This window comes from Castor canadensis, chromosome 2, assembly GCF_047511655.1.
Source record: "Castor canadensis chromosome 2, mCasCan1.hap1v2, whole genome shotgun sequence".
Classification (NCBI taxonomy): Eukaryota; Metazoa; Chordata; class Mammalia; order Rodentia; family Castoridae; genus Castor; species Castor canadensis.
The window spans coordinates 50,380,884-50,400,931 of NC_133387.1; the positions used below are offsets into that span (position 1 = coordinate 50,380,884).

At 35.4% G+C, this 20,048-nt stretch overlaps 1 protein-coding gene across 6 annotated transcripts in view; it reads right to left on the reverse strand.

The window, feature by feature from the left end:
• Ankib1 (ankyrin repeat and IBR domain containing 1) overlaps positions 1–20,048 on the reverse strand; it is a 129,643-nt gene that overhangs the window by 27,347 nt on the left and 82,248 nt on the right. For all 6 annotated transcript variants that reach the window (XM_074064750.1, XM_074064748.1, XM_074064749.1 and 3 more), the window contains exons 8-10: positions 13,110–13,254; positions 11,948–12,114; positions 1,559–1,647 (exon numbers count right to left, since the gene is read on the reverse strand). In XM_074064750.1, coding sequence (XP_073920851.1) covers positions 1,559–1,647; positions 11,948–12,114; positions 13,110–13,254 — 401 coding nt within the window. The remainder of the gene's footprint in view (positions 1–1,558; positions 1,648–11,947; positions 12,115–13,109; positions 13,255–20,048) is intronic.

Consider the following 20,048-nt stretch of genomic DNA (forward strand, 5'->3'; position numbering starts at 1 on the left):
GAGATAACTGATTACCTTGTTCTTGTTATTCCCCTCCTCCACAATTTACCAGAGGAACAATGTTCTCCCAGATTTGTAATATATCTCATCCTAAAATATAAATTTCAGAAGCACAGAAGGCATCTTATTTCTGTATTCCAACACATGAGAGCACTTATAAATAATGAAAATACCATTTAAAAATGAAAACATTACTTCTAAATTTTGATGGCATCTCTTCTGAACTTGACACAAGTAATTCTAAAATTCCACAGGACAACTCTACATGTATGTCCTGCAACTACCTCAAGTTTAAAATGTCTACACCATGCCCCATTATTTTTCCTTGAAAGTAAGACCTTTATCTGAATCTGCTAACTTTGATTAATAGCATCTGTTCTCTGGCCCAAACTAAGAGTCTTCTCCCTAACTCTGTTCTATCTCACCCTTCACAGTACAGCTATTTTATTAAAAATGTATCTCTGATAATTCTACTTCGTAACTTAAATAATGTACTCATGGCTTATTCTATTAAAAGTAAGTGACATTCTACCCTCAATGAACAAAATGCTTGGACCTAAAATGCTGAGCACCAACCCTTGAGCAACAGGAAATTCCCTGATAGAATGCAAGCCTGTAAGGTCTCATAGCTGCTATCCAGTCTCTCCCAGTGCCATTTCACATCTCAGCCTCTGCAAATATGTTCAAACCCAATTCATAGTCCATGCTATAAAACATTTTAGGAGATGGGAAATTATTACAAAGCAGATGTAATTTATTAAATGTAGTAATTGATACTGGGAAGGTTTTAAAAAGGCTTCTCCTCAGAGATTCAACCTACTCCACCACTAGGCGTATTGTCCTGTGTCATTCAACCCAACCTAAGAAGTAGTTTTATCTTTAAAATAGGATTACTAACATTACCTCATAGCATTTCTGTGAAGGTAACAGAGATAATATGTGTTATGGAATTCTCAATAACAACAGTTACAGACATGTTATTTCATGTAGTTAGAATCATAGAACCACCTAATAGCAAGAAATTAACTTGTCTTATTCTTCACTAAAAGCATTTAGAAAATGACAAGCTCAGATCATATACTACCTTTGCATAAAATACAAAAAAAAAAAATAGGTGGGCCCACTCTAGAACAAAAAAAGGGCTACAAGGACTGGGGTTATAGTTCAGTAAGACAGTACTTGTTTAGAATGTGAAAAACCCTGGGTTAGATCCCCTGTATAACAAAAAACAAATAAACAAATAAAAACAACAACCCCCTCCTCAACCAAAACAAAACCCAAAGATCAGGTAAAAGGGGAAGGCTAAATGTGACCTCCATTTGCTCTGTTTACCTTAGGTTGTAAAGTCTTTTTAGAAGCATGGGACCTGTCTATGATTCCTCCTTTCATAAATTCTCTGATCTCCAAAAAGGATGTCAGCTAGAGGAGCAATGCTAAATATGGGAGATCTAGCATTAACAAACATGAAAACCTCTTAAAGATTATAAGAAATAAGGTTACATTATATTTTGAATGCTATTAGGAAATATGTAGTATAGCTATCTAAAATCCTTCTTACGTTCTTCTGGTTTCATTTCAGTTATTTTTTGTAGCCAATTTTTCCATGTTTGGCAGTCACAAGGCTCATGTGCTTCTCCAAGGCACTCCCTAAGGAAGAAAATAAAAAAGGCACTTAGAAATATTCTTTATCAGTATCAAGGTAGAAAACAAAGATGGGAAGTATTTGTACAATTCTGATGTGAGACAAGACTAAAACCCAGTGACTAATGAGACATGAGGCATTTCAACAGAAACTGGAACTGAAAATATGATTCCAAAGCCTGATACCATCAGACTAGTTTTTTTTTTTAAAGAATCAGTAAATTCATTTACACATTTTAAAAGTTCCAAATAGATTACCGAAGATACGTAACATTGTTTTGAATAACTTAAGAGCTACAAAACATTTTTTGTCAATTAGGTTTTACCCTCATTAACACTTTAAATTCTTGCAACTCAAGGAGTATTCCCCTGGCAGGCAATATTGCCACTTCTGAGGGGTTTATTAGACAACTAGAATAGCAGGCCCTATGAGACCTATAGATTAGAACAGACTTTTATCAAAATTACTACTCTTCATTTTACAGTTTGAGAAGCACTGTTTAATGTCAATTTCTTATACTTACTTTTTGCCTTTAAATTCTCAAGTAACTGCTAAGAAAATCTAAGGTGTTTTTATTGGAATTAGGGAAATTTTGATTTAAATAATTCAAAACATCAAATTAATTTTATATTGTTTCTATGATTATTATAAGAACACAGTAAGGTAAGCCATGGTAGTCCATGACTGTAATCCCAGCCACTCAGGAGGCAGACAAGTTTAAAGCTAGCCTGGGAAAGTTAGCAAGCTCTGTCTTAAAAACAAAATAAAGGCAAAAGAGCTGGGGGCATAAATCGAGTGGTAAAGTGCTTATCTAGGACGCTTGAGGCCTTAGGTTCAATCCCTAGTTGTGTGCATGTGTGGAGGGGGAGGAGTCAAGAAAAAAAAAAAAGAGCCTAAAGTCTTTATGAACTGCTCATTTTAAACCTTTTTTTCTTTTTTTTGGCGGTACTGGGGTTTGAATTCAGGGCCTCATGCTTGCTAGGCAAGCCCTCTACTGCCTGAGCCACTCCACCAGCCCTGAACTGCTCATTTTAATTTAACATTATGCTATATTGTGCAGGACAAAGGTCATTACTTCAGGTAATAATAAAATATCATTTTTGGGAGAGACAAACCCAAGCTGGAGATGATATCACCATCACCACTGTCATTTTAAATAAAGATCTTACCCGCCAAAGTTAAGTTTGTTAAGATATACCAATTGACTCATGTAGAGTTACAAACTAAGAGGTAATATTTCATTATATTAAGAATGTACCATTTCTACTTCACACTCATTAGGATGACTATTATTAAAAACTAGAAAATAACATGTGTTGATGAGGACTTACAATAATTGCGACCCTTGGCTTGGATGTAATGATAGAAATGTAAATGCTAGTTGGGCGCTATTAGTTCATGTCTGTAACGCTGAAGTTACTCACAAGGCAGAGATCAGAGATCAGAGATAGTGGTTTGAAGCTAGTCCCAAGGCAATATAGTTTGCAAAACCCCATCTCAAAAAAATCCAACACAAAATGGGGCTGGCAGAGTGATTCAAGTGGTAAAGCACTTGCCTAGCAAGTGAGGCCCTGAGTTCAAGCCCCAGTACCATCAAAAAAGGAAAAAAGAAATGTGGGTGCTGATGTAGTTGTTATGGAAAAGTCTGATGGTCCTTTATCAGCAAAGATTCAAACTTGTATATCAATGTCCATAGCAGGATACAACAGCCAAAAGTTGGAAACATGTGTCCATCAACACATGAATGGATAAACAAAGAGTGGTATATACTCACAATGGAATATTACTCAGAATGATATTCTAATACATGCTACATCATGGATGATCCTTCATTTTGTTACGTGAAATAAGCAGACACAAAAGAACTAAAATTGTAGGATTCCACATATATTAAATATCTAGCATAGGCTAATTCAGAGACAGAAAATTGAACAGTGGTTATCACTGCCCAGGGAGAGGAAGATGGAGAATTATTGCTTATTAGTTTTATTATTACTAGAATTATTGCTTATTAGTTATAGAAACTCTGGGAACATGAAGAAGTTCTGAAAATGCATTGTGAATGCAACTGATGTCATTGACTTGCATATGTGAAAATGGCTACAATGCAAAAATAAAACACCAAAATAACCCAGAAAACAAAAAACCCACCATTTTAGACATTATTCTTATAAATGTGTTTTTTTTAATACAGCTCTTAGTATCTTAGTGGTAACTTAAATGTTAATAAAAAAATAATGGGCTGTTTGAAACTACATGTATTATATTCATTTAAGTGGATACTCAGATTACCTCTGCTTTCCAGAAATGTAAGGAATATCTGTGATAACTGCAAATTATCACTTAGTACATCTACTAGCACACACAAGAATAAGAAATATGCCATTGACCTAGAAACAGTGTTTCCATATGGTGCTTGAGAATTCATGTGGGAATGAAGAATCTACACTTATCACAATTTATTATTTTTTTTTTTAAGAAAAGCTTACTTGTTAATTGTACCTCAATAAAGCTAGAAAAAAAGTCTTAGAGGGCTGAGGGCATGGCTCAAGTGGTAGAGTGCTTGCCTAGCAAGCACAAGGCCCTGAGTTCAAACCCCAGTACCACCAAAAAAAAAGTGATTATAAAAAGTCTTAGGATACAAATACCTTTATACGTTTGCAGTATCTAAAACAAACAAATGAAATCAATGAAAAATCTGTTTACATGAAATTTAAGATTTTGTTCCTTGGAGATTAAACAGCATATTCCAAGAAGAATCAATACTAGTACACTGGTCCTGCTGCAAGAATATTTTCTGAGACAAAATGAAAACAATTATGGGGAAAAAAAGCTCAAAAATCTCAAACAGAATCTGAAAGAGCCAGCACTTCTTCAAAAGGCCATTATCACTTATCAATGTGCTTGGCTCTCTGAGGGTATGTTGCATGAGACACAAGGTCCTTTCCAGAACCTCACAGGACACAGACCTGCTGCTTCCTCGGGTGCTAGCCCAATAAGTAGAATCTCTTCAGAGTGCTGTAACAGCTTGGCAGTATCTACTAGTTTTCAGTGCAATACTAAGAGTGGGAATAAAAGGGAAAAGCTTATAAATAAAGAAGCTACAGCAAGCTCTGCAGATTAGAAAGTGAGCTAGAGGGTATCATTTAATACTATTAAATGAGTGCTGAGGTATCTGGGAAAATAACTTCTGGAAAGTCTTAAAATGGTACCAGCAGTAATAGATGATTGATAATCTGGATTAAAATGTAGTTCTGTTAACACTAGAGAATTAAATTCCTAGAGTTTATTTGAGACAGGGTCTTTCTTTGTAGCCTAGGCTGGTCTCAAACTCATGATCCTCCTGCCTCAGCCTCCCTAGCATTGGGATTATAGGCATGTGCCACCACACCTAATTTAATCAATAACTTGTGATTGTAATGTGAAAGGCCTACTACCTGTTGCTGAAACCACATCTTGAAATCTCAGTAAAATGTGTATAGGGAGGGTAATCTTGGCACATACACGACCGAATCTTGGCTGGAGACACCAATGGAATGAATCTTTCAAGAAAAGAAAGTGACTCGGTAAGAGATTCTAAAGACAAAAGTCCTCAACTGAGTATAAGTATATCTGGATGGTAAACATAATATCAGCAGATCAAGGAATAGCTCTTTCCTTAAATATGTGTCAATATGCAAAACTACTGGCAGAAACATACAGTGGCTCCAAAAGGCTCTGGGAAAGGAAAAATCTTTTACTAAAATTTAAGCTTCAGCCAGGCTTGCTGGTGGATGCCTATGATTCCAGCACTTAGGAAGGCAAGGCAAGAGAATTGCTTAGAGTTCAAGTCCCACCTGGGCTACAGAGAGACCCTATTAACAAACAAAACAAGTTTCAAGCTTCATTATTTGATGGGAGAAATTCCTATCAAGAAGTTGGCGACTTCAGTTCATGCCATTTTTAGAACTTTATTAATGACCAATCCTAAAGTGGATTAAGTAGAAACTTTTGTTTTAAAAATTATCTTCTAAAGCTAGAGTTTTGAGTCTAGAAATCAATATTCTTAACACCACATCTACTGACTCGTATATTCCTCATAACAACTCTTTGGAATTGGTATTTCTTATCCCCACTTTACACTTTGCATAGACAAGTTTGGTATTTTGCCACAGGTCATATAGGTAGCAGATGGATGGGCTAAAATTTAAAACTCAATATTTGCTACTGGAACACTTCATGTTGACTACATCAATTAAGAAGGCTTTTATTTTATTATTGCATTGTAAGAGAGGATGCTTGTTGATCACCAAGCCACATAGCTAGGTAGTGGCAGAGCTAAGTCTCAAATACAGGTTCTGAGTCTCCCAAAATATCAGTATGTGCTCTATTGAAATTTGGTAAATTAAATTGGCAGGCAGTATTTTATTAATTTATTTATTACGATTGAACTCTGCTAAATAGAGGGTTTTTCCTTTTTGTATTGGCGATTGAACCCAGGGCCTTATGTGTGTTCTTTGCTCACTAGTCAATTGTTCTACCACTTGAGCTACATCCCAGCCCTTTTGTTTTTGTTTTATTATTTTGTTAGTGAGATAGGGTCTCATTAACTTTGCCCAAGCCATTCTCAAATGAGATCCCCCTGCTTCTACCTCTTGAGTGCTGGGTATATAGGTATGTGCTACCTACCACACCTGGCTTCATGTTTTTATTTCTAGTTATGAAGAGCCGGGAAATGTTGTGCTAGTTGGAGGCACTCTGATATTTCAAAAGATAAACACCACCAACCTGAAATATTTTTCCCCATAATGATTGTTGTTAAGCTAAGGGTCTGAATGAAACTGATTTTCAAGAGAAAATGAAATATAAGTATTACATCCACAAGTACTGATATCTTCATCTATTTTGCCCAAAGGACTCTTACAGAGTTTCTTTGCCCAAGATGTTGATGTAGAGACAGAAGAAACATGAAACTATTGCTTTACTTCAATTAGGACTCAGGATCCTAACAAGGGAGTAAGTGTTATCAAAATCCTTATTGATACTGGATGAAGCCAGAATGAGTTGATGACAACTTTCATGCAAATTCACTTTTGGAGTTTTCCCTGAATACTTGACAAGTATGCACAGTGTATCACTGGAAACTTAAGTGGGATACTGTCGTTTCTCAACTTGTGCATCACTATGATTCAAACCTTCCGAGTAGGGGTTTAAGTGTTTTTCTTGGTGGTGGTGAAACTATTATGATAGCTTTTTTGTACGGTTTCAGTAAATAAATACTCCATCAATGAGTGATATATTACAAACCTATCACATTATTGTTTAGAATATTCTTGCCAGTAAATGTGAGCAAATAACTCTGAAATACGTTTTACTGTTTCTGGACTATGAAAAGAATTCCAAGTAAGGTTCTCAGTTTTCAATAGACATATTCATGATTAAAATTAAGGACAGAGAGCACTCTGAAGCAAAATAGAAGAGAAATGACTTATTATACCAGGTTAAATTTGAGTTCTTCTCTTGACAGATAAGAATAGTGGTGGCCAAGAAGTATTTTTCACAACAAATCTTTGAAAGTATTGTCTAAGAAAAGACAGACTTTGTGCTAGCTCAGAGGGCAGAGAAGTTACATAGCAGCATATTCTACTTAATACGAAGAAAAAGGGAAAAAGATCATTGGTCCAAGTCAAATTCCACCCAGCTCTGAATACCATTTGCCCAGATCAGAAACTCTAATTATAATGGCCAAGGGAAGAAAGCATCCTGCACTCAGTTACGAAGGGCACAGAACTCAATGGTGAACAAGTTACAAAAGAAAGGCTCTCCTGTGGTGGAAAGGAAACTGCAAATAATACTTTCTCGCCCAACAATGATACATTCAGTTATACCCAGAAAGATATCTCCTGGGCATGGCTCAACTGATTCTGTCACATGTAGTTCTTGCAGAACTTCCTTTTATAGATTTTATTTCTTACTAAAATAAGAAATGACAGCAGCAGAAAATGTGATCATTTCTATTTTGAATTTCTGATTATAGTCAAAGTTCTCACACTCTGAGTAAGAGGTTAAGAATGTAAACACAGGGATTGTAAAATAATGTCTAGAAAGGTGAAATAGACAATGTAAAATCCTAGAGAATCTACCTCACAAACTAATAGCTTAATGAATATCAAAACTGAACAGAAAACAATTAAGTTGAAGAACTTAAATCTGAGTTTGGCCTTCATAAAACCTATTTCATTCAAGTTACTTCATTCACTTTCCCCCAGGTGCTAAGTCTAGAAAATGATGATTCTATTTGCTAAGTTCTTTTATTGTTGCTTGAGATGTGGCATATACCTATGGTTCTAGCTGCAAGAAAGTCATAGGTAGGAAGATCATGGTCAAGCTTGCCCTGAGCAAAAAATGTGAGGTCCTTTCTAAAACATACTTAAAAAACAAAAAAGGACTGGGCAGGGAGTAATGGCTCAAGTGATAGCACACCTAAGTAAGTAAAAGGCTCCAAGTTAAAACTCTACTACTGCCAAAAACCAAACCAAACCAAAACAAACAAACAAACCAAAAACAAAAAAAAACACATTTGTCCAAATTTGGTCTAAAAACTATTGTTACAGTTTATAACATGGTCTATGTTTATATGAATGTATACACACAGTTTTAAGAGTATGACCTATTCTGGCAGTTTTACTTATCTTGGGTCAAATCAAACTTACTACTTGGAGCATAGCACAAACAGAATGGGGAAGAACACAAAAAAAGCAAAAGCTAAACTACAGTGACAGCTAGTAAAATTAAACCACAGAAACCACAGAGCTTAAGACAATGCTAACCACAGGTTTTTCTTTTCCCTTCAAAATTTTTATTTTTCTGTGATCTCACAAATGCTATATTGTTTTGTCTTTAAGACATTTTACTAATTTTTGTTTTCCTTCTCTGTCATATCTCCAATTAATCCACTAAGAATCAGCCTTTCTCAGCAAGGATTCATCATGTGAACCAGAGTACTCATAAAATGATTTATGTGCTAATTTTTCTCAATATTCTCAAGGATGGCAAAAAACCAGTACTATTCCAGAAGCACAGGAAGCACACAATGGGTGTCTTAGGGGAACAGAGTTTAATTTTCTCAAGAAACCTCCCACTGACTCAGAAGAGATGTTCATTTATACTTTAAAGTTTTTACTTTACAGTAGATTCATATTCATCTAAATTCCATTTATTTGCTAGCAATAAAGCAAATTAACTTCCTTCTCATTCTATAGTTCCAGCCTTATCTCTCATGTCACATTGGTGAGGTGTAATTAGTAACCAAACATGAATAATAAAATGTTAAACTTTCAAGATTAGAATTTCTCTTCTATATGTTCTGAAAAATTATCTTAAGGCATGTGATATAACCTGTTGCTCAGTATTTTGCTGCTGTTTTATTTGCTCAGTATAATGAGTGTTTTCTTTTCATTAACAACTATATCCAAGTACATAGGGCAGGGGTCAGCAAAAGAGTTTTGCTGGCCATAGTCTCTCTAGTAACTACTCAATTTTGCTTTCACTCAATTCTGCAGAAGCAGATAATACATAAATCAAGTGGCATCAAACTGTGTGGCTGTGTTCCAATGAAACTTCAAAATCAGACACACACAGTAGTTTGCTAACCTCTGACCTACAACTTGGTGTTATCTATACGTTGATAGTTTGATAAATATCTGTAGTTAACGATGATGGCAGAAATAGACAGGTCAGGGCCCTGTCCCTTACCCTCCCACCCCCTCGCTACCCGGCAGAAACTATTTTGCCCTTATCTCTAGTTTTGTTGAAGAGAGAGTATAAGCAATAATAGGAAGGACCAAGGGTTTTTGCTAGTTGAGATAAGGATAGCTATACAAGGATTTGACTTGCATTGCTTTCCTGTGCATGTGTGTTACCTTCTAAATTACTTCATCTCAAACTAACCTTTTCTCTAGTTCCTGGTTCCCTTCTCCTATTGGCCTCTGTTGCTTTAAAGTATCTGCATTAGTTTCTCTGCATTGAGGGCAACAAATGCTATCTAGTTTTTTGGGTATCTTATCTATCCTCATACCTCCCTAGTGTGCTCTCGCTTTATCATGTGATCAAAGTCCAATCCCCTTGTTGTGTTTGCGCTTGATCTAATGTCTGCATATGAGGGAAAACATACGATTTTTGGTCTTTTGGGCCAGGCTAACCTCACTCAGAATGATGTTCTCCAGTTCTATCCATTTACTTGCGAATGATAACATTTCGTTCTTCTTCGTGGCTGCATAAAATTCCATTGTGTATAGATACCACATTTTCTTAATCCATTCGTCAGTAGTGGGGCATCTTGGCTGTTTCCATAACTTGGCTATTGTGAATAGTGCCACAATAAACATGGGTGTGCAGGTGCCTCTGGAGTAACCTGTGTCACAGTCTTTTGGGTATATCCCCAAGAGTGGTATTGCTGGATCATATGGTAGATCAATGTTTAGGTTTTTAAGTAGCCTCCAAATTTTTTTCCAGAGTGGTTGTACTAGTTTACATTCCCACCAGCAGTATAAAAGGGTTCCTTTTTCCCCCGCATCCTCGCCAACACCTGTTGTTAGTGGTGTTGCTAATGATGGCTATTCTAACAGGGGTGAGGTGGAATCTTAGTGTGGTTTTCATTTGCATTTCCTTTATTGCTAGAGATGCTGAGCATTTTTTCATGTGTTTTTGGCCATTTGAATTTCTTCTTTTGAGAAAGTTCTGCTTAGTTCACTTGCACATTTCTTTATTGGTTCATTAATTTTGCGAGAATTGAGTTTTTTAAGTTCCCTGTGTATTCTGGTTATCAGTCCTTTGTCTGATGTGTAGCTGGCAAATATTTTCTCCCACTCTGTGGGTGTTCTCTCCAGTTTAGAGACCATTTCTTTTGTTGAGCAGAAGCTTTTTAGTTTTATGAAGTCCCATTTATCTATGCTATCTCTTAGTTGCTGAATTGCTGGGGTTCCATTGAGAAAGTCTTTGCCTATACCTATTAGAAAAACTAGAGTTTTATACCCATCTATGATATAACCATTCATGTGTGCTACTTCAGAAAATAAAAAGCAGAATAAATACCTATTTTTTTGATCATGTAATTATTTAAACAAGACAGTGAACCAAATCTATGAAAAAAGCAGAATGCTGACTTATTTACAGTTCAATGAGCATACAGAATTACATCCTTCCCGTTGCTGTTTATTATCAAGTCATCCTTATTCAGGATCTATGAAGATGTAAAAACTAAACAAAACATGACACAGAAAAAGCCTATAGTTATTGCCTCCTAACTAGAACTATGTATTAGTATCAACTGATATAGGTGTTTCTTTTCGTTTGGTTTTTGAACACCACTCAAAAACCTACTAAATCAAAATCTCACTTGTGTGGGCCCAGTTAAAGATCATTACTAAAGGCTTATGTTTTAAGAAGAGAAGTTAAACTGTAATATTTTTAAACCTATGGTCAGCAACTTTGTTATTATAGACAATATCATTTCTGCTCTTTCCTGCCTGAATTCCTCCCTGCCTGTCCTCCCCTCCCTTCTGTCTCTCTCCTTCCTTCCCTCCCTTCCATCCCATCCATCCATTCAACAGAATGGCCCAGGGGTTCTAGGCTCCTAAGTGCCCAACAACAGAAAACACAAAGTATTGAACTTGGAGGTGGAAAAGCGGTGATCTTGGGAAGAGGTAGCAGTAGGGAACAAGTTGTGTCTGTCTGAGGAAGACCTAGACAGCCCTACCTAGCTTTTAGTATGCACCTGAATTTCTTTACATTCAAAATGGGCATAATAAAAGAATTCTATCCATAACATTGCTGGAAGAATTCAATATTTAAAAAATATTTGGTCATCCATGCCTGTAATCCCAGGTCCTCAGGAGGCAGAAACAGGAGGAACATGATTTGAGGCCAGCCTAGGGAAAACTTAGCAAGATCCTATCTAAAAAAAAAACAAGCCAGGTGTGGTGGTTCATGCCTGTAATACCAGTAACACAGGAGGCAGGCGTAGGAGGATCATGGTCCAAGGTTGGCCAGGGAAAAAGTACAAGACCCTATCTGAAAAATAACTAAAGCAAAAAGGTCTGAGGGTGCAGCTCAAGTGGTAGAGCACTTGCCAAGCAAGCTCCAGGTCCTGAGTTCAAATCCCAGTACTACCAAAAAAAACTTTTGCGTAGTGCCTGGCATGTCACTATTTATTACACATGTTTAAGTTAATAAGAATAACATCAAGAATAGCACAATTTAAATGCTTGATTCAAAATAGAATTGTTAGGAAAGTGGTGAGGCTGATTGTAACTTGTCTGTACTAACCAGCAGAAGAGGTGTCCTTTCCCACAGTCCACAGCAGGGGCTCTCAGCAATGGGAAGCTGAGTGTGTCAGTTCCAGATGTGTTTGACCCTTGGTTCGTTAGCCTGACTGCCCTTTCACATCCCGCAGTAGGACACCATTTAATGGCAGGATTATTTTCAACAAAGGCCTGTTTGTGCAGTAAAAACAAAAACCAAAAACTATTTCAGGTGTAAATTCTAATATGGAGTGTAGCTCCACAGCAATTAAAAGCAAAAGAATGAAACAAAAATTCAAGGAGCCATTAGTCTCAAAAGATACTAAAAATAGTATTGGAAAATACTGAAAAAAACTTACAGAAAAAAGTAGCAAAAACCTCAGTTTTTTCGAAAATGACATGATTTTCAAAACTTATTTTCTTTAATCTTAAAATCAGATAAATGATGACAAAGTAAAAATGTAATTATTTACACAGAAAATATTTTGTCATATAATGTGCCACATTTCAGATAAAATATTCTAAGTAGATTCTTATATATAATCATTAGTTGTATTAGAAAAGTAAATTTATAAATGGCACTTAATACACAAAAATCAAAACTATGATGATGCTTTTGATGTTAAAGCAGTGCGTCCTTTTTAAAAGTACATAAAATTAGTATAGATTAAGAAAAATCTGCAGAAAGCAATTAAAATGTAGCTTTTAAATCACATAAAATCAGAGTAATTTTCATATACTGCTGAATAATTTCTGAAAGAAAATAAAGAAAAAAGATGAAACATTAAAATTTGTTATATGAAACTATTACTTAGAACAAAAAAACCCCACAAATTTCTAACTTAAAAAAATTGTTAAAGAATATTTATTTTTAGGATAAAATCTTTTAGAAAACTTAAAGTAGGGCCTATATACTTTGACCATTATCTTGACCAAACAGTTATAAATGTGCAATAAGCAAATTAGTAAATACTTCTGAGCAATAACTCATTTTTTGGGGAGAGAATTGCTACTTTATCCTTTCATTTTCCCTGCTATTTTTATAAAATAATTGCTCAAAATTTTAATTGATGTCATAATTCCTTTAGTCAGTTTTTCTGAGAAACAAAAATTAGAGATTATTTTGTTTCTCAGAAATAACACAAAAATATTGTTTAATAAAATTAAAATAATAAATGGCAGCATACCTTAATATCAAACTGTAGGTATCGTTTGTCCATCTCCTTAGAAACTACACTTTCTATGATATCCACAGGTACAAGTTGAAAACAATCATATGCAGGGCAGAAAATGTTGTGAGCTTCACCTTCTTGAATTTTCAGATTCAAAAACCTATTAAAATTATCAATTGATAGAAAAAAATGCAAACATGTAAGTTATTTGTACTGTCTGAGAATTTTTTCTTTGTGTTGAATTTTCTTTTAAGAGTATACTTAAAATAGCACAAGTGCTGGGTGCATAGCATAGCTCAGTGGTAACCTGATTAGCATGGACCAAGCCCCGGGTTTTAGCACACATACACAAAGCCAGATGTGGTGGAAAAAGAAAGTAATCCCGCACTCAGGGGCTGAGGCAGGAAGATTATGAGTTTGAGGCCATCCTAGGCTACACAGTGAGACCTTGTCTCAAAAAAACAAAACTACAACCAAAAAATTCAAACATGGCATGGAATATCAATTGTAACACTGAGTACCTGCTCAATTATTTATACATATGAATGATCATATATATATTTTACAGATTTTAATATTTCTGCTTTTGCTTTATCCTCTAAAAATTTGAAACATTTAACATTAAAATTTTAGGAATGACTGTCTTAGAAACATTATATTTAATTTTCAATATTCTACAACTTTAAATAAAGCAAAGCAATGGTACAAAAATTAACCATAGGTAATTCAAGGTATTTTGGGGGTAGCACTGGAATATAGCATGCTTTGCTATTATTTTAATTTTTTTGGTGGTTCTGGAGGGTTGAACTCAGGGCCTTGCTCTTGCTAGACAGGTGCTCTACCATTTGAGCCATGCCCACAGCATGCTTTTTTTTAAAGAAAAGTTTCTCCTTATATTTCATTTAAATGAATATTAAAATGACTTCTTTGTTCTACTCTAGATATATCATTGAGGTAGTAAAAAAAAGGCATCCTGAAAAATACCCTGGGTGAATTAAGTCATAAGAACAGAATTCTGAGCTAAAAAAATTCATATGTGGACTTTAGATCAAGGGCAAACACAACAAGGGGACTGGACTTTGAGCACATGATGAAAGTGAGAGCACACAAGGGAGGGGTGAGGATAGGTAAGACACCTAAAAAATTAGTTAGCATTTGTTGCCCTTAACGCAGAGAAACTAAAGCAGATACCTTAAAAACAACTGAGGCCAATAGGAAAAGGGTACCAGGAACTAGAGAAAAGGTTAGGTCAAAAAGAATTAACCTAGAAGGTAACACCCACGCACAGGAAATTAATGTGAGTCAACTCCCTGTATAGCTATCCTTATCTCAACCAGCAAAAACACTTGTTCCTTCTATTATTGCTTATACTCTCTCTTCAACAAAATTAGAGATAAGGGCAAAATAGTTTCTGCTGGGTATTGAGGGGGCCAGGGGGGGGAAGAAGCAGGGGACGGAGTGGGTGGTAAGGGAGTGGGTGGGGGCAGGGGGAGAAATGACCCAAGCCTTGTATGCACATATGAATAATAAAAAATAAATTAATTAATTAATTCTAGGACTTAATGATAAGTTTATTTAACTCTGCCTTGCCTCTGTTTCACCATATATAAAATGGGTATGATAATCTGTATTTCTCAGTGCTATTACATGGATCATACATGGGAAGTACCTGCAAGGTGCTTGACACTGATAAGGACCTATAAATTTTAGCAACAATTTATTATTGTTATTTAAGATACAAACTTTTAAGTCTAGATTCTATTGGCCTAGAGAAAATAAATGGAAAAGAATAATTGAATCAAAATTCTTTAGTTATCACCATCAACAAGTTTGATTATTCCACTGACTATAATGTATTTTTCCTTAAGTTCTCTGCTGAACCTGAAACCTAGCAGTATCTAGCTATCTTTGTCTTTCTCCCAGTTACTTCAGTGAAAAGAGGCTTTGTGCTTTACTTCTTGAATAATCTTCAGTCCTCTGGCTAGCTCTGGGATGGGTCCTTTCATGTACTTTTCCTCTGTCCCTTGCTAACATGTTCCTGCCTTGGGCATAATAACCATGCTCAGGTTTTTCCAATCTTGAAAACTCTTTCTAACCAAATGACTCTTTAGTTCCCCTTTCTTTTACTTTCATATCAAAATTTCTTGACAAAATAGATTGTGATGATTTGTCATTCATTCCTCAAGTCCATCCCATTCATTGTTCTACCTGTAGCACTCAAGCTTTCATCACTTCACTGAATGGTTGGCTCAACTAGGTCATGATACCTACTGATTAGGCCACTTTACTCAAGACTTCTCTGGAGCATCAGATGCTGCTGAACAGTTTCTTCTTTCAAATGTTCTCTTCCTTTTGGCTTTCTGCAATTAATTTTTTTATTTTTATTTTTTTAAGTCAGTACTGGGGCTAGAACTTGGGGCCTTGCACTTGCTAGGCAGGCACTCTACCACATAAGCCATGCCCCCAGCTCTTTTTGCTTTGGTAATTTTTGAGGTAGGGTCTTATGTTTACGTCTAGGCAGGCCTAGACCCCAATCCTCCTATTAATGCTTACTGCCTAGCTGAGATGACAGGTGTGAACCACTATGTCCAACTTTTTATTGGCTGAGATGCGATCTTCTCAATTTTTTGCCTGGGCTGACCTTGAATCACAAATCTCCTGATCTCTACCTCCTGAGTAGCTGCAATTAGGCTTGAGCCACTGTGCCAAGCTTTTTCTTGCTATTCTTACCACTGGTAGCAGCTCTTACTTTTTTCTCACTAGTGCCTTTTTGTTCTTGATGCCTTACATTTTATTGTTTCTTGGGTTCCACCACAAAAATATACACTCCCTCAGTGATCTGAACATGCCTAACTTAAACTATATGTTAATGAATGACACTAAAAATCCAGATCCCACCTCCCCACCTTAGGTACACATCTTGATTACACACAGTGTATTTATATTTAAACATTCTACAAGCATTTTAAATTCCATAAGCATTAAATATTCCATAAGCATTTTCAATTCCCCCTCTACTTTCTGTATGATTGAAAAACTATCTGTTCCTATGAAACTGACACAACCTGAAGAAGAGCTTTCAGTACCTTGGTTGCCAGTTAAAAATTACTGCATTCCTCTAGATGTCAGGGTAAACATTTTGGATGGATAAAGCACTCAAGGAAAATGTAGTACATCAGTTCTCAAAATATTATCTGTGGAGTTCTGGGAGGTTCCTGACCCCTTTTAGGGAATTTATGAGGTCAAGACTATTTTCACAAGTTATTAAGACTTTATTTTCTTTTAGTTAAAACTGCTAGGGCCTTAGTACAAACCACAGCACAGGCACTAAAGAAAGGTTCTTATGAGACGATGTTCAAGTTAAAAGCTCTATACCTGCTCCTTTTAATGAAACACTATTTTCATTTAGAAAAAGTGACTATAAACAACGATTATCTACACTTAAGAATATGGTAGACACTTTTTCTTTTTTTGGAAGTGAGTTAAATGAGCCTGTTACTTCAGGGAAAAGTCTGACAGTATTTGTTGCCAATGATAAAATGGAAGCCATCAAATAAAAATGAGAATTCTGAAAAAGTTTTATCTGTTACTGTAAGCCTGTCAGTTTCCCAACACTTAAGAGTCTTTTCTGATAGGATTGGTGGTGAGATGAACTATTATGATTGTTCACTGTATTTATGCCAGCACTGGAAGATCTGCATAATTCAAGGAACTAATATTTTCCAAATGATCAATAAACGATGTTACAAAACCATGCATAGGTAAAAAGATCTTGTCAAAATCAGAAGAGATCAATGGATTTAAAGGCAAGAGAGTATAAAAGCTGACTAATAATGATTTCAGATTTTACCTTTCAACTAACCATTAAAAATCTATTTGTGGGTATTGATATGTATCAGAGGATTCAAAATTATCTGAACTATACATTGACATACAACCTTTTCCATCTACACATTTGTGTGCAGCCTCATTTTCTTTATTTTTTCCTTTCTCCCTTCTTCTCCATCTCCTCCTTCTCTTTCTTTCAAAAAGGTCTCACAAGTTAGCCCCAGTGGCCTTAAACTCTCCATCCTGCTGCTCAGCCTCCTTAGTTTTGGGGTTGTAGGTATGTATCACCATGCCTGACTTGTAATTTTCTAACCAAAATAACATATTGCAGCAGATCGGATGCAGAAGCAGATATGAGACTAATGGTTTTTCTTTAAGACAGAGATTAAAAAAAAAAGTGTAAACCAATGCCACTCTTCTAACTTTTTGGAAGCATGTATATATTGTTCATACTAAGTGTTATTTATGTTAACATACATATTTATTATTGTTATTTTTAATGAATATTATTTTTTTCATAAGGATAGATATAACCCCTAAAAGACAAAAGTTCTTTAGAACCCTCAACAAATTTTATTATTTATTTATTTATTTTTGTTGGGACTGGGCTTTGAACTCAGGGCTTCCCGTTTGCAAAGCAGGCACTCTACCACTTGAGCCACACGCCCAGTCCATTTTGCTCTGGCTGTTTGTGGAGATGGGGTCTCGCCTACTATTTGCCCCGGCTGGCTTCAAACTGTAATCCTCCTGATCTCAGCTTCTCAAGTAGCTAGGATTGTAGGTGTGAGCCACTGGTGGTACTCAGCTAATTCTCAATAATTTCTAAAAGTGTAAACTTTGTGAACTACTAACTGTAGTCTTTCCTTTTTCACATCACTGGAAGCTCTTCCTTTCAGCTATGAATAGGTTCCCTGGAAAGTTGGCTACAGTTTGTTTTAATACATATAGTCCCTATGAAAGTGCACAGTTTGCTTAGACATAGTTACAAAACGAAGAACTTTTGAATCGTATGTATTCTAAACATATCAGAGCAGATTTAATTATCCCTGAATTAAATGAAAGAATGGAGTAAACCTTGGTTCCCTGTTAATCATGTTATTAATTCTCCTTAAGATACAATTTTCCATTAAGTTTATGAGTAGAACATGGAGTTGATGAGTGTTAGTAAGAGTTAAATTTGGTGCAAACTTTACCTACATTTTTGTCTAGTACATCAGCGTCAGATGCTATCATAGTTAAGCTTTTTGCTTATTACAATGCTTAGGAAAATAAGTAACATTTATTGAATGATTACTACGTGTCCTGTACTAAGTTTATATATATTAAGTCACTTAATAAACTGACAACAATATTATGAAGTACTTTCTTTTATCACCACTTTAGAAATTAGAAAACTGAGGCACAGGAAGGTTATCACTTACCTAACAACTGTTATCAACAATTAATAAATGGCAGAACTGAAATTCACAACACAGAAGACTATTACATACAGAACCCAAACTCTTATCCTTACTATCAGGAAGAACATTCTAGTCTGGACAGAAAATAATAACCTCTAGGTATTGATGCCTCAGAGCATCCGTACACTTTGTACTGATAGGATAGAGTTGGGAAGAGTAATTAGACTGAGGGACTTGCAAACTATTCAAGGATATTTAAGACAAGTTTCTTTTCTATATGTTGCTGCAAAGACTACAATTAATTTAAAAATGATTTTTATCAACATATGAATCACTCAACATGGAACTTGCTTTACTGGTGTTTGATAAGACACGAGCAGGACTGGGTAGAGAAAAATCTTACGAAGGTTGGTAAGATACCAAGGAAAACAATAATTAAATCTTTAAAATTTAAATCTTACCATAAAGTTCTCATGACTAGTCTATGATGAGTATGGGAGATAGTTCCTGGGAGTTAGGTGAGAAAGTTCAAAAAAATTCAAGTAATTCTTGAGTGAGCTCACTAACTTGGTAAAACCCAGGTAAGACTTCCTCCAACGGTAGAGTTAATGATTTAAAAAATGACTTTATTTCTTTCTAACTAGTGCAGTTTGAACTCAGGGCCTTATACTTGCTAGGCAGGCCCTCTACTACTTGAGCCATACATTTTAAGCTAAATAAAGTACTGTACCTGGGGAAGATTTTCTACCTTCAGAACTTGATCAAAGATTGTTTTACACCCTTGGCAATTAGTTTACTTATATCAGCTACACTAATCTGGTCCTATCTGTTATGCTTAAAGTCAAGCCTATGTTTTAAAGGGAACAACCAGATACTCTTACTTACTTTGATTTTCTTAAAAAGCAATAGTTTTGTCCCTCTAAATAAGATCTTGCATCATATTCCATTTTGGAGAACAGATTAAAAAAAAAAAAGGAATAAAAATATTTAGAAATGACAGGCCAGTAATCTGACTACAGATTTTGGTGTAGGGGAGTTGGTACGGGAGGATTATATAGGGAGGCAGAAAGAGAAGGGAAATTTTGAGGTGTATATAGTCACTATATTGATTGTGGTGATGGTTTCACAGGTATACATATATGTCAAAAATTTTCAAAATATTTATTTTAAACATGTGGTTTTATGTATGTCAACTGCACCCAAAAAGCTCTTAAAATCACCACCACCACCACCACCAAAACCAGAGGAAGTGCTGGGGTCTTGCTCTCTTACCCATGTGTTTGCTAGCTCCCTACAATTGGTACTCAGTACTCCATGAGAAAAAGTTTGAAACTTATTTTTAAGATTTCCTTAAATGTTAATGACATACTTTGCTTAAGTCCTCAAATAATAACTGTGTGTCTCCAGAGATAACAAGATATTATATTGCTCATTAAACTGATCTGCATTTGTTTACAAATCTCTTAAAAATTGCATACTAAGAGCAAAGTTAATGGATAATGAGAAAGTACAAATCTACGCAAGGAAATAGGAAGGAAACTAGATAAACACGAGAAGGAAAATAAATTTTTCATTAGTAAGATATACCCAATCACATCTAGTGGAGACATTTAATTTTGATTTAACTTAATAGGAACTTTAAAAATCCATATTTTTATAGATTTTTCAAGGCTATTTGCTTGTCACAAAAAAATACCAGAGAAAGCACAAAAATGAATGCATAAAA